This window comes from Parasteatoda tepidariorum, chromosome 5 (assembly GCF_982258835.1).
Source record: "Parasteatoda tepidariorum strain Cologne lab strain chromosome 5, Ptep-v5.0, whole genome shotgun sequence".
Classification (NCBI taxonomy): domain Eukaryota; kingdom Metazoa; phylum Arthropoda; class Arachnida; order Araneae; family Theridiidae; genus Parasteatoda; species Parasteatoda tepidariorum.
The window spans coordinates 43,214,539-43,229,449 of NC_141759.1; the positions used below are offsets into that span (position 1 = coordinate 43,214,539).

At 32.1% G+C, this 14,911-nt stretch overlaps 1 protein-coding gene across 1 annotated transcript in view; it reads left to right on the plus strand.

The window, feature by feature from the left end:
• LOC107441357 (cubilin) overlaps positions 1–14,911 on the plus strand; it is a 208,698-nt gene that overhangs the window by 103,796 nt on the left and 89,991 nt on the right. Inside the window, exons 31-34 of the mRNA XM_087163788.1 lie at positions 7,088–7,272; positions 7,776–7,968; positions 9,453–9,634; positions 11,710–11,866. Coding sequence (XP_087019914.1) covers positions 7,088–7,272; positions 7,776–7,968; positions 9,453–9,634; positions 11,710–11,866 — 717 coding nt within the window. The remainder of the gene's footprint in view (positions 1–7,087; positions 7,273–7,775; positions 7,969–9,452; positions 9,635–11,709; positions 11,867–14,911) is intronic.

A 14,911-nucleotide genomic window follows, 5' to 3' on the forward strand; every position in this document is an offset into this window, starting at 1 on the left:
GTAAGTATACTTACCACCTCCATACCTGCCAACTTTTAATCCCTTCAACTACGATTTTTCCCAGTGGTATTAAAATGGAATTAAAATTTCAATTTTAAGCATCGAAATACGTTGTAACTGAAAAAGCTTGAGCTGGAATCGTAGTGAGTAACGCATATTAATATATATGCGTAAGTTTTTTAAAAATAGTGGTGATCAAAATCAGTTAAAAATTAAGTTTATGAAAGAAAAAATAGTATATATTTACTACCACTTGAAATATAAAAATAAAATTTTACGCCAAATGCGTAAAAGTTGGCAGGTATGCACCTCTTTTTGAAGTCCGGGGGGAAAAGTCCTTAAAGTCCTTTTTTACCACTTTTTATTTAGGTTTCCATTTGTTAATTACTTCAGATTTCTTGAAGTGCGTATGAATAAAATTGGTAACCATTTGTTAGTTTAAGAAAACGTATAAAAGTTATAAAACACATAATTCCTTTTGAAGTTAGTAGTATTTATAAAATTTATTTCATAAATAAAGTAAAGTAAAAGCAAATAAGTTCCTAATAAGTCGTGGTAAATATACTTATCACCAACAAAAAAATGGCATTAAAATTTAGATTAATTTTTTATGAGCTAAGTAAGTTATTTTTTTTTTAATATCAATTACTATTCTCATCTCAATTTCAATTCCAAAAACACATTAATTTACATTTACTAGAAATAAATGGTCCATTAAAAGGTTAAACAGTATGTTAGTATGTAAATATTCGATCATTAGATTCTGAGAGAAATATACTAGAAAAAGTTGCTAATTTTAATCTCTATTTTTAGATTTCTGCCTATTTTTCTATTTTTACATTTCTAGAATCACCATTTTTTTCAATTCCTACCTATTACTTCACACTCTCCCTTTATATAATCGGATATCTGGTTCAAAGTTTCAATCGTTTATAAAATACTTTTTATTCATCCATTTCAGTTCAAATACATTTTTTTAAACTTGTAGTGGATGACCACTTGATGTTAATACAGTTTTTTTCAAATATAATTTAATTAATTAATTTTAGTTTTACATGGGGGCATTGCAAGAGATGGATAGGATGAGAAATTATAGACCACCATCAGCTTTATGAATTAGAAACGATAAGAAATAGAAAGCGAATAAATAGTAACAAACAAAAATGATAGTCCAACACCACATATAGAAAGAAAAATGGAAAATTGCAAGGAAATTCGTTTTCTATTTTGCCACTTAATATTGTAATTCTGTCATATGTACAGTACCGCTCAAAAGTATCAGTACACCAAGAAACTTATAAAAAAATGGCAAAATTCAAAGTGTCATAACTTCTTTAAAAATGATCAAACAACGTACAATGTACATACATGTACATACAATGTACATACAACGTACAATGTACATACATTTTTGTTTTCAAATTTTTTCTGAGAAAAACACGAAAAAATAAATTTCAAAATATTAAATTGTAAACGTTGATTCTTATTTCATTATTATATTTTCCAAAAAAAAAGTTAAAATTTTTATAATAAATTATGAAATAATATTATCGAGAAATATTAAATTTTAATTTATTTTTTTTTTAAATTTTCATATCATATTATAATTACACTAAAATTCATTATAATTGCTCAAAAATCATTAAATTCTGAAAAAAAAACTTTTTTTTTATTTGACAATAACTTTGTCAAAAAACATGTTTTTTTGGAATTTTTTTTTTAAATGAAAGCTAAAAGTCCAAATTTTTCAATGGTATAATAAAAATTAACAATATCAAACCCCTTTATGCCCGCACATCGCGTCAAACTTCACAAAAAATTAATAAAATTTTCTATGATTGTTTAGAGTGTAATTGTACATAGTTGCAAAATATATTAATTAAAAACAATTAGTGTACTTAAAAGTAGAGATTTTAAGCTTCAAAATGAGCTAAAGCAGAAGCATGTTTGATCATTTTTAAAGAAGTTATGACACTTTGAATTTTGCCATTTTTTTATAAGTTTCTAGGTGTACTGATACTTTTGAGCGGTACTGTATATACATATTTATATTAATAGTAATTATTTAATAAAAAGTAACTAAAATAAAAAAATTCTCTGTTAACCTAGGTAGGAATTGACTTTTTAAAGAATTATATTACTTAATTACATTTCCAGTTGCCTGTGTCATCCCAGAAACTGTATTGGTTTATTTGATATACATACATTTGCAAGCCTTTGTGCTTAATTTAGGCTTATAAATCTTTGTCAAATAGAAGGATAGCACGAAGATAGATCCAGGGTAACAGCGGGATTCGAACCCGCTACCTCCAAGCTTTGCACAGCGTTTGGCGGGCGATACCACTAGGTATAACTAAGTGGCATATCACGTAAGCCTTTGAATTATCTAGAAGTAGTGGTGGGGGAAAAACTCTATAAATAGAATTTACTAAACAATGAATCATACATTAAAAGAATGCGACTTCAAAATATTTATCCGCCATGTGGAGCAATCTGATAATACATCGACACTTCCCAAATAATGTTCCGCGGAACCCTAGAGTGCAGTGAATGGATAAAAGAGGTTCCGAGAGTAAAGAGTCGTTTTTATATCAGCAATGATAATTTTTTTAAACTGTATTTATAATTTTATCTGGAGAATAATCTATTGCTATTTAATATTTTGGTTCCCTTTATGAAATTAAAGTAAATTACCAATAAAAAAAATAGATTTTTTTATTATTTTTCTGATAACAAATCTTGAATAAGTTATGAAAATGATCTGAATTTACAAAAAACTCCTGTAGTATTAACGATCGCGCTTTTCAAATTGAAATAAAATAACTAAATATCGCTAATAAAGAAATATATTTCCCTTATAACGACAAGTGCTGTAAGTTACGTAACCAGGCGCAAAAATGTACTTTCTCTGAATAGATATGCCTTTTTTTCGACGTATTCGGATTTTTGACCCCTAACGTATAGGAGGTAGCCGCAATCTGAGAAATAGGGTCCAATTGTTTGGTCAAGTGTGCGCTCCAAAGTTTGGACCCTTAAATGCATTTGCGTATTTCGCTAAATCCCGAGAACTTTTTAAATGAATGGAAAAATTTTGGCACATTACGAAATTCGTTTATCCAAAAATAATTCCATGCAAACAAGAATTTTTCGAAATTTTATTATTTTTTATTATTTTATCTATTAATTGTAAAAAAAAAACAATTTCAATTGTAATGCCTAAATATTTTTGCATCATTTTAAAGAATATAACTTTTCATGATAAAATACAAAATCTGCCGAATAGTTTCTGAGTCGTATTTTTTTGAAATTCAATTTCTCAGAAACTTTTCAACTGATTTTGCCCAAATTTTATTAACTAACTTTTAATTAATTTATTTATTTAACTAACTATTCGAAATGTTTCGACCATTGTTAAATAAAATAATGAAATATAATAAATATTTACTGCAAGTTACTTTTTGCATGGAATTGTTTTTGGATAAATGCATTTTATAATTGTATGTAAAAATTTTCAATTCGCTTAAAAAGTTCTCGAGATAAGTGAAATATGCAAAAAGGTTAAAATTATCATTAAGGGGTCCAAACTTTGGAGCCCTCTCCTGACCAAATTATCGGGACCATATTTCCCAGTTCGTGGATACCTATTCCATACCTGCCAACTTTTAATCCCTTCCATTATTATTTTTCCCAGAGGTATTAAAATGGAATTAAAACTTCAATTTTAAGCAAACAAATACGTTGTATTTCAGAAAACTTAAGTTGACAACCATGAGAGTAACGCATATTATTATATGTGCTTAATTTTTGTAAGAATAGTGGTGATCAATATAATTTAAAAATTAAGATTATAAAAGAAAAAATAGTATATAATTACTACCACTTTAAGTATGAAAATAAAATCTTCCGGAAAATCCGGAACAGTTGGCAGGTATGCAATTATGTTATGGAGGTAGAAATCCGAATCCGTTGAGAAAAGGGTATGTTTATTCAGAGAAAGTTCGTTTTTGTGTCTGATTTCGTAACTTAAATATCGTCTGACTCTGCACTTATTAATTAGTATATTTGAGGTGACCTGTGCCATTAAGATTGAGTCCCGGAACGCAAAAATCGGATCATTAGATCAAACGTTATTCAAAGTGATGCTTTTTTTCTGGCGCACTCTATATAATAAACAATTGTACCACTTTAGAATTAAGAAAAGATTAATCATATTTATAACTTGATGTACCTTTATCACACGGCTTACTTATATAAGTTTTTCCCTTTGATACCGCATGAACTAGTAAAATTTTTACTGGTGGATGCAGGATAAATAACAAAGGTAAGATAACTTCTAAAACATGAATTTTATTAACACCACTTTAATTTATTTAAGAATACGCTCCAGGCCTTTTCGTCATTAGTAAAAATGTATGTCGTAACTACGGCAATCGTCACAGCAGCATAGGGGGAGAAGGCAAAATTTAAGTTTTTGTTTCACACACAGAAAAAGTTATACTAAAACAAGGGAAGTATTTTTGCAGATTCGTTATCTTGCATTAACACCGATGCAAAATTGGAGATTCTTAGATATCATTATTAATTTCATATGAGATTACAAATCGGAGGTGTAATAAACTCATAATATCACATTATGCAACACACTATAACAGTATGAATGGGTCTGCCTTATAAACAGGTGTAACGTATGATTTGGCGAAGTCGAATTCTTGGCCACAGGTGGCGTCACTGAAAAAAAAAGAATCGCACACTCTGCCTTAAATTTGCTCGGTTTCACCAAGCAGGCTTGCTCGTGTAGCAAGTGGCATTAGAACCAACCAACCTACAACAGTGTGAACCATGTTTTTAAGGGAGAGAGATATGATTACTAAAGCAGAATTTTTATGGGTAGATACTTTTTAAAACGAATTTGCAAATTAAAATAGATTTGCCGCTTGTTGATGTTTCACGATAAGCAATTTATTACTTATAATGTCCTCGTAACTACAATTTTTAATTTCTAAACATTAGTCACGACTTTTTCACGAACTTTTAGATGCAAGCTTTCCTACAGAAAACTAGTTTCGCCTATGTAATTCTACGGGAGATTAGTGGGCAGCAGGGAATTTTTTGCTCGATTTTACCAAGGAGCTCAACGCTTAGAAGGTTAATATGTATCTAGAGAGAGAGTTCTTAGAAATATTAATGTTATAAAGGTCTTTACAATAAATTATTAATACATTATTAGTAATATATTTCATTCTAAATTTTATCAGTCCACGAAAATATAACTTTTTAAAAAATTGTTCGGAGGAATAAATTTTCTGTTGTATTCATACAATTACCTGAATATACCTAATACTGATGTAGAAATTTCAAATTTGAAATTAATTTTGTTCCGAAAGCTACAGATATTTTTCAAAATGGTATTTTCAGTTTAGTTTATTTTTAATCCAAATGTAAAGAAAAAGAACAAATATGTTAATTTACATACATATAATTTTTTTTCGGCATCTTTGGTTCATTCCTAGTTCATTGACTATATCATAAAATCACATGAAAAGCGTGACTTGTAGAGGGAAACCGACTGCAGATTTTAAATCAGCGACGCGGTAGTGTTCAAGATCTGTTTAAAAAAATCTTATGCAACAAAAAGCAGAAAAAATTCTTCCATAGAAATATTTTTGTTTGTTGTTAACAAAATGTTTCATAACCATACTCTTCTGGTGAGTCCCGAGAATGGGTGAAAACGAGACGGAAAAGAGGAAAAGCGGTAGTAAAGCCATTTCAGTTATAACTTTTTTTCGAGGGGAATAACTCTATTTTCTTCTTTAATATATTCAACAATATCTATTTTTTCTCAGAAAAGAAGCAGTTTCTGGTGAAGTAGTATATGTTATAATTGTAAAAAAAAAATCTTGGGAGTTACAGAAATTTATTGTTTCTCAAAAGAATGCTAGAATGAAATGCCATTCTCAGCAGTTTTTTTCACTTTTCCGTCCTGGTATTTAAAGACTTTCAGCCCTCGTCTCGAGAATGGACTTCTTGATTTCGAGCAATCGAAACATCTCGACTATTTCCACCTTTAGAATTCTTGTTAGTTTTTATATTACCAAGTCTATCTTTTCTCTTTGGTTTTCTCTCTTTTTCATTTTAGTGAACTTAGGATTGGATGTTTTTCCGCTAGTGGCGATATTTACGCAAAATGGCATCCCCTGTAATGGCAATCTTACTTCGCAAGGCGTTTTACGTTTCTCAATTTGCTAAGAGAAAACGTGTAATTTCAATTAAAGGAGTTCTCATTTAAAATGCAATTGTGATTCCCAATGGGTACAATTGTCCACCTATGATATATATAACGAATGATATTCGTTATGCTAGAATCTAATGATTTACCAAAGTTGAAACACAGAAATGAAGAGACTATTGCATATTTTATTACGTACTTGAGAAGGTATTATGTACCAACAGTTTTAGGTAAGACACAGTTTCCAGTATCACGTACTACTGCCTGCCCATCATGAAGGTGGTTCACAGGCCATCAGTGAAGTCAAGCATCACTGGCTACTGTCAATAAGCGACTGGATGATCACTTTAATCAGCCTGCTAAGGGACCAAGGAAGTACAGTATCGGCCCTGCTTAAACTGTTCTTACCTAAAGTGAGCATTTTCGCACGCATTTGGTCGGGTTACCAAAGAGGGTGGGGGCATCTCTTTGCACGGGATCAAAATTGTGATGGCACATGACTTCGGATCGTGCTCAGTGGTGTTTTCCAGATCGTTCGCAATAGTCTATTGTGTAGTTCTTATGCGACCTAAATAAAGTACTACTACTATTAGAACTAAACTAAAGAGGACTGAATAGGCCATTAGGGTGAATGTGTGCCGTGTAACTAATGATTGACATATTGAACAATTGTAGCAAAACTAGGTAAGTTAATTTTCAATTTGAAGTATAGTTTGGCAACTGGAACATTCTTTAATAAACAACCTTTTTTTTATGATTTTACTTTAAAATAAAACACTTTAACAAGTCTCAGTATCAATTTAACTATTTCTTTGAAAGACTTGTTTTAAAAATTAAACTTGTACCTGTGTTTAATTTTAGGTTGTGGAGGAGATATAGTGAACAAAAACTCTGGATCAATAACGTCGCCTAATTATCCTAATGGATACCCTTTCGCAACTGTGTGTAATTGGCACATTTCTTATGCCCCAGGTGATAGAGTGGAACTCACAATTCACGATATTGAATTAGAAGCGGACCCTGAATGCACTTATGATTTTGTTCGAGTAATATTCCATTTTCTTCCTATTACATCCAGCTTATTTTTATTTTAACACGTTCAAACCGGGTGTTGCTCCTGAAAGCGGGACGGAAAAGAGAAAATACTGGTAGAAGTACTATTTCAATATTAGATAATATTTGGGGGGAGTTAATCTATTCTCAACAATACAATTCACTGTAAGGAAATTTATCACGGCGAAGAAGCAATTCAATATAAAAATTGCATCCGTTAAAAACAATTGGTAGTTATGGATTTTTATTATTCCCGGAAAAAAACTAAAAAATTTAATTTATGTGTTACCAGTTTTTACTCCGGTGCGCTGCCAAGATGAGATATTCCAATCGTGAAACACCGGTGGGTCACCCCGGCGTGAACGTGTTAACTGGCATTTCTTTATTTTTTCTATAATATGTTTATAGTATTGGTAATTATCGCTTTTTTGAATAACAAATAATGAGGCTAATTATTGAGAAACTACAATGTATTACGCGCTTACTACTATTACAGGTTTATGGAGGAGAAGATGAAAACTCGCCAAGACTCTTAAATGCATGTCGTGGATCAGGTGATTCTCAAATTGTGACAAGTCATGGAAATAAAATGACCATACAGTTTGCAAGTGACCATTCCATAGCGCGTAGGGGATTCCGGGCAACATATCGAAGACTACCTCCTAACATTACTCCTGGTGGTCCAGCAGGTAAATGCTTTCTATATTAAATTAATGTACATACTACAAAATGTATAAAATTTTACACAATGAGAAATAAATAACTATTGAAAGTTTTCGAGTTGCTACGAGCTATCTTTTTCGTGAAAAATTTTGTGTAACTCGAAACATTTTCCCTCTAAGTGGGTTGAACTGGCATCACTGATTCTATTTGTTTTAAACAGTTTGCCACATAAAATACAAGAGTGATTTTCTGTAATATTCAAATTCATTAAGAAACGCCGTTTATAATTTACGAAAGGTAAAATTTTAATAAAGCCTATACGCGTTTCAATAGTAAACCTTCATCAATATGATGATAAATGTGTACCATTGGGACATCCTACTGATGAATGTGTACCGTTGTGGCATCCTACTGATAAAGGTGTGCCTTTGTAACATCCTACTGATGAAGGTGAACCATTGTGAAAACCGAAACACCTCTAGTTTCTTATAAAGTTTTATCATTTGCGATTTTAAACATTGGTTTTAATGAATTTCAATTTGCCTCAGTATATAACCAATAAAATAAATGCTTCGCAAAGCTTCAAATTTTGGAGGATGCCCAAGCCACTTTTAAAAATGGTGACGAATTAAGACAAATCTCAATGGTTTAACACGACATTTATTCGGTGTTTTGCAAGGCAAATGTATATGTATGAAATACATGTCCAACAAGACCTATAAACATTGAGGTTTTACGTTAAAATGCTAATTCAGGTAGAAAAATAATGTAAGTTTATTACCATTATTACGTTTTTCTTAGTCAAACCTTGGTAGGCCTCTAATAGATAATCTGTTTCAATGCAGTTACAAAGATTTTGATATTCTTTTCACCTAACACCACATTGATGTCGATGCCTCATACAAAATACATAGATTAAACTAAGAATCAAATTTTTTGCTGCATTTATGCATGTACTTAATCATATTTAATTCAGGTGTGGGGATTTCAAATCCTAAATTAGTTTAGTTCAGAAAGCTTGATTTTTTTTTAATGGTTTTTTTGGTTTAATTTATTTTTTGCCTGAATGTACAAATTTGTACAAGTTTGGAAGAAACGTTTATGTTGGAGTTTTATGTATATATACTCATACATTTGTTTGCTCATTTGAAAATAGTACTTAATTCAAAGGAAACATATCATCTTAACATATCGCATCAAAAAATGAAATGTTATTTCTATTCACTACGTAGAGATGTGGGGACACTTAGTAATTCGAGGGAATTTTAAGAGAATCCTTGTTGGGAATATGTTATTAAAACACATAAAAACTGCAGCTTGTAGACAGAAATTGATTGTAGATTTCTTTTCGATGATAAGAAAGTACCTGTAAAATACATTAAAAAATCTCATGCAACAAAAACCAGAAAAGAATTTTTCCTAGTGTAATCATGTTTATATTCTATTTAACATTAAAAAATATTTATTTAATTTTTAAGTTGTCATCAAAATAACAGTTTCACTTTTATAGGCTGTGGTGGACTTTTCAGTTCTGATGAAGGTACAATTTTATCACCAAATTATCCTGAGACTTATAATGCTAATGACGAATGTGTTTGGTTAATTCGAGTGGATCCAAATCATCTGGTTTTGTTAGAATTTTATGACTTCGATTTGCCTACAGCCGCAAACTGTACATTAGGATATGTAGCTGTAAGTATTTTTTTTACTGCTAACTAATATTTAATAACAGATAAGCAGTTCATCCGTGTTCTAATATTATAAACATAACTTGTTTTTTAAAAGTTCAACTTTAAAAGTTCAACATGCTATTTCCTAACCCATCGGCTTTTAAAGCTGGTCGCAGCTTTCAAATCTGTTATTACTTTGCCAGGGATGCCAACTTGCTCCGGACAGCAAATATAAAGTGGTAGTTTATCAATTGTGATTCTTGGTTTAATAATTTCAATTTAGTAGATTTTTATTCACCACTATTTCGAAATAGTGGTGGATAAAGATCTACTAAATTGAGTTTATTAAACCAAGAATCACAATTGATAAACTACCACTTTAAAATATATGTTTGTTATCCGGAGCAAGTTGGCATCTCTGCACTTTGTAGAACTTATGTCATGCTATACCTTTTAAAAAAGCAATAAAAAATAGCCAAATATTTGCAATATTTACTTTGTAATTATTTACCGTTTTTTTAATTATTTTGGCGAATCCGGAGCAGTTGGCATTTTTGCATTGCCATCTGTAAGCTATGGCAAAAACAAATCCATTGATCTGGTTGATCAAAAATTGATCAATAGTATTTGCTGTATGATTTGTTATGGGAACAAATCATACCTCTGAGGGTACTGATCCAGGAGTTTCCTTGTCTTCTGGATTGGTTCAAAATAACAAGACTACGTAGTTGAACATTTGTAGTCGTAAACTCGAAATTGGGTTGATTGTTCAATGACGGTTATAAAATGTTATTTGTGATGAAAAGTTTCTCCTGTGGTATAGCGTTCACTAAAGCCATCTCATCACTGCAGTTCCATCGATTCGACTTCAATTACCTAAACTGTAGTAACCAAAATCAATTCCAAAATGTTTTTCATTTACACAATATTTCAGTTTTTTTTTATTTCCGCAATAACAATGAAAAATTGTTGTAATAAAGCTGCCTATGAATCCTTTTATTAAAAACTTGAAGAGCCGGGATAGCCTGGTTGGTAGGACATTGGGTCATGTTCGCGAAACCAAGAATTCGAATCCCGCAGGCCGAAGGATCCTTAGTGACTGGTGCACTTTATATCTGTCTGAGTTACAAAGTCCTACAAGTTCTTAAAACAAATAAAAACCTCTGGGGGTACTGGATCGGAGGTGGACCGTTCTCTGATTCAGCTCAAAACTGTGATTTGTGGATGAATGAATGAAGTATGAACGGGTCCTCCCTATAAAACGAGCTGTGACGCGTATGTGACCGAAGTCGTATTCTTGACCATAGATGGCGCCACTGAAAAACAAGAAATGCAACCACTGCTTGCCGATATTGCTAAATGGCGTAAGTAACAACAACAATTATCTTATCTTATTACATAGTTTTACAGGTAGAAAAACATTAACTATCTTTACACCCATGTAACGAAAAGATGCGAACTCATGCATCAAACATAAATGTTTTATATCACTTTTGATAAAAAAAAGTGTCGAATTTTAAAGTTTAATCAGAGTTATTTTAAGAAGAGAAATTAAAGAACTATATGTTTTGATCATACTGGGGAACAAATTTTTTGTTACACCTATACGAGTACTAGATTTTACCTGAAACGGTTGAGGAACTTTCAAAGAAAACTGCAGATTTTTTTACAAAATTGTATTTTTTTTTGTCTGAATGTGCAAGTTTATATACAGCGTGAAGGTTTATATGATATATCATCTTATATAATCATCTGCTTCTTTGAAAATAACATTTAAAAAAACGTATTGCATCATAAACTGAAATGCATTAACGCTTTCTTTTTCTACCACATCCTACGCAGATGATAAGTGAGAGCACTTAAAATTCACCAGATGGAATTTTTTGAAAAATGCTGGTTCAGACTACAGTATTAAATTGTATAAAACTATATCTATATCTTTTAGAGATAAACCGCTTGCGCATTTGCGAAAGCATCTAAAATCCGTTAAAAATCTCACTCAACTGAAAAGGAAACGAATTCGTTCCCCAGTTCTATACGTAGTTGGCCTGGTTTTAATTATTTGATCCTACATTATTTATTAATTTTATGTGATAGATATATGATGGGGGTTCAAGCAACTCTGCTCTGCTTCTGAAAGCTTGCGGCCAAAAGCCAGAAGGTGAGATTGCATCAACAAGTAATCAAATGCTTGTAAGGCTGGTAGCTAATGGCAATAACGTAGGCAAAGGATTCAGAGCTCATTATAAAAGAGGTAAAATATAATTTTATTTCCAGATTTTCGTAATTAGTTTCATTTTATTGTAGTGGTTATAAGAGGTTTTTGGTATCCCCCAGCCAAAATCCTCGTTCCTCAATACAAGAGTGTGATCATTGAGGGATGGGGTGCTAATTTAATTAAAATGAAGTCAGAAAAAATATTCATCTATAGTTTAAATTCTATTTTACATCTTTTATGTTATCAGACAGTTTTGTATTTTTGTTTTAATTATTTCTTCGTAATGATAGTTAACAACTTTTAAAATTTTTATCATAATTCAAAGAATTTAATAGAATATGAGATAAATTTCGGTACCACTTTATAATAATAAAAGTTTTTGGAAAATCCAGGAAATTTTAGCAGTAATGAAATGTACTTGCGATTTTTTTATGTATGACTCAGACTTGATTTTATCAATTATTGTTCATTCTGAGATTTAACTTAATGTTAACGCAGCACCTCCCTTCCCTTCCACCACATATTATCCAATTTAGATGAAAGAGCAGATATCCATACATGGATAAGTACTCTGAAAAAAATTGATTAGTTAGTTAGTTAGTAATGAAATGTTCAGTCACCCCAGAGACTCTGCATACAAACTGCTTATATTTTTTAATTTTACTGTAATTTCACGATGAATGGGATAAGGGTCTTCTGTGCGGCCCAGGTGCCCAGCTTTTGTTAAATAAAGTAAAATAGGCAATGTAATTTTTTTTTCCAACTAGATTCCTGGGCACACAGCGTAGTTCCTTTCTCCCCCTTCTCTGTATCCAAATAAATTTTTTCCTTTTCATTTTATTTCCAAAAATTTTCAGAAAAGTATTATCATAATTCTAAGAATTTAATAGAATAACATAAATGTCAGTACCACTTTAAATATAATGATGAAAGCTTCAAGAAAAATTGGTAGGCTTAGTACATGCTGCAATTAAATGCTTTTATTAGCCAAATGCCTGGGTCCATAGTCCCTTTTTCGCTCCTCTGCATCCAAATATTTTATTTCCTCACGTGCTTTTAACCCATTGACTTATATAGCCAGCCGCTGCTTGCAAACGCTCAACAATTTTTAGCTGCTACTATACTTGAAGCAATACTCTGCAAAAGGTATATACTGACTTTTCGCAGCTGCTTACGTGTTACCTGATTAAAATGTGCTACCGAAATTTGCACAGGGTTGAAGAATCATATGATGAAAGAAATATCCATAAATTTATAAATCCAGCGAATTATAAAAATGTCGACTTAAAAATAAAAATAATAAATCATTATGTACAAGGGTCAGGCAATTGGTTTCTGAAATAAAATACTTTTTCCATTAACCCTTTCGCACCGGACGGGACATGCGCTGTCCCAGTCCGGTAAATTTTCGATATTACGGCTGGGACAACATATGTCCCAGTTACTGAAAAATATCTAGGACAGAAAATAACGCCCACTTTGGTCTCCAAACCGATTTTAAGGCCGTCTCATCGTTCTGAGTCCATCAATTTCTCATGTCATTCATTCCAGATCTAATCAAGAAAGCGACAACTTGCTCCAGACAGCGAATAAATATTTTCAATTGGTAGTTTATTAACTGTGATTAGTGTTTTAATAAATTCAATTTATTAGGTTTTCAACCACCACTATTTCTAAACAGTTCGAAGGCTTATTCGAAGGCTCTTTCCTCCGATAAAGGGTCGAAATGAGTCAAAAGAGAATTTACCTTGAAAACAAGTTGAGACAGCTCGCTTGTACAGGGTGAGCCGTGAAAGTGGGCGGAGAGAGTTACCATTGTGTCCCCAACAACTAAGCAATTCAGTCGCCATGGAGCAATGGTCTAAACAACAACGTTTTTTCGCTGTGAAAGCGTTTTACCGAAGTGGTAGTTATGCAGCCGCTCAGCGTCGTTTCCGGACGAATTTTCAAATTAATCGAAATAGGCCAGTGCCGTCTGTTAATTTAATCAAATTGTGGGTGAAACACTTTGAAGCAATTGGTCGTCATCGTATGCTCCGTGATGTGATGGGTAGTTTCAGAAATCGCCTACAAGAATGTCTCGATCGGGAAGGACACCATCTCACTGGCGTTATTTTTAAACAGTGAATGTTGTTACTTAAATGCTTTTTAATGTAGATTAAGATAGAAACAAAAACAATTGTGAAATATCCATCCGTTTATTTTTTACAGTCATTTCAAAAATGCAGGCTTGACTGGCTCACCCTGTATTAGTGAGCCTTCTGAAAACTGAAAACACTGTAGAGGAGACCGGCAATGAAGTCGTGTCACCCAATCATAATGATTTGTTTGATGATGAAGTTGAGCTCCAGAACTAGAATCCACCGTCATTTTCATGGTCCTATCCAACTAACTTTGCACCACGAATGCCACTAGTTAGTTACATCAAGGGCCAAACAAATTTCTCTATTGGCAACGAAGCCACCAAAGTGTATTCTTACTTCAAGATCTTTCCCAAAAGCTTATTCATTTACATTGCCCAATGTACGAACGAAAGTATAGAAATGGAAAGAAGGAACATTTGGAAATGCGAACAAGGAAGTCAATAAGCAAAGGCCTTCTTCCTCCAAAACTATATCATCATCATCAACAACGAGACTCTTCAATGTCGGAAACGGTTTCCCAATTGAAGGAAAAACGCGCAATAGATGTGCATGGTGCGTAAAAATGAATAAAGAGACACGCTCGAAAATAGTGTGCACCTCTTGCAACGTAGTAGCACTGTGCAAGAACTGTTTTCAGCCCTACCACACCCTCAAGAAATCCAGACTTTAGATACTGTTGTTCCTCCACTACTTTCAAATTTTTCAATTTTTTACCTTTCTTATTTTATAACTGTTAATTTCGAAAAGAGTTTATAAATAAATATGTTAATAAAAATGTTAACACAAATGTACATGAAAATGTTAATAAAAAAAACGTTGCCTAAAATAATCATCAAAATGTTAAGTAAAATGTCAATAAAAATGAGTTATTGACTCTTGAATTCCGGGCGGGACATACCCTGTCCCGGGATTTAGATGCTTTGGTCTTACGGCGGGA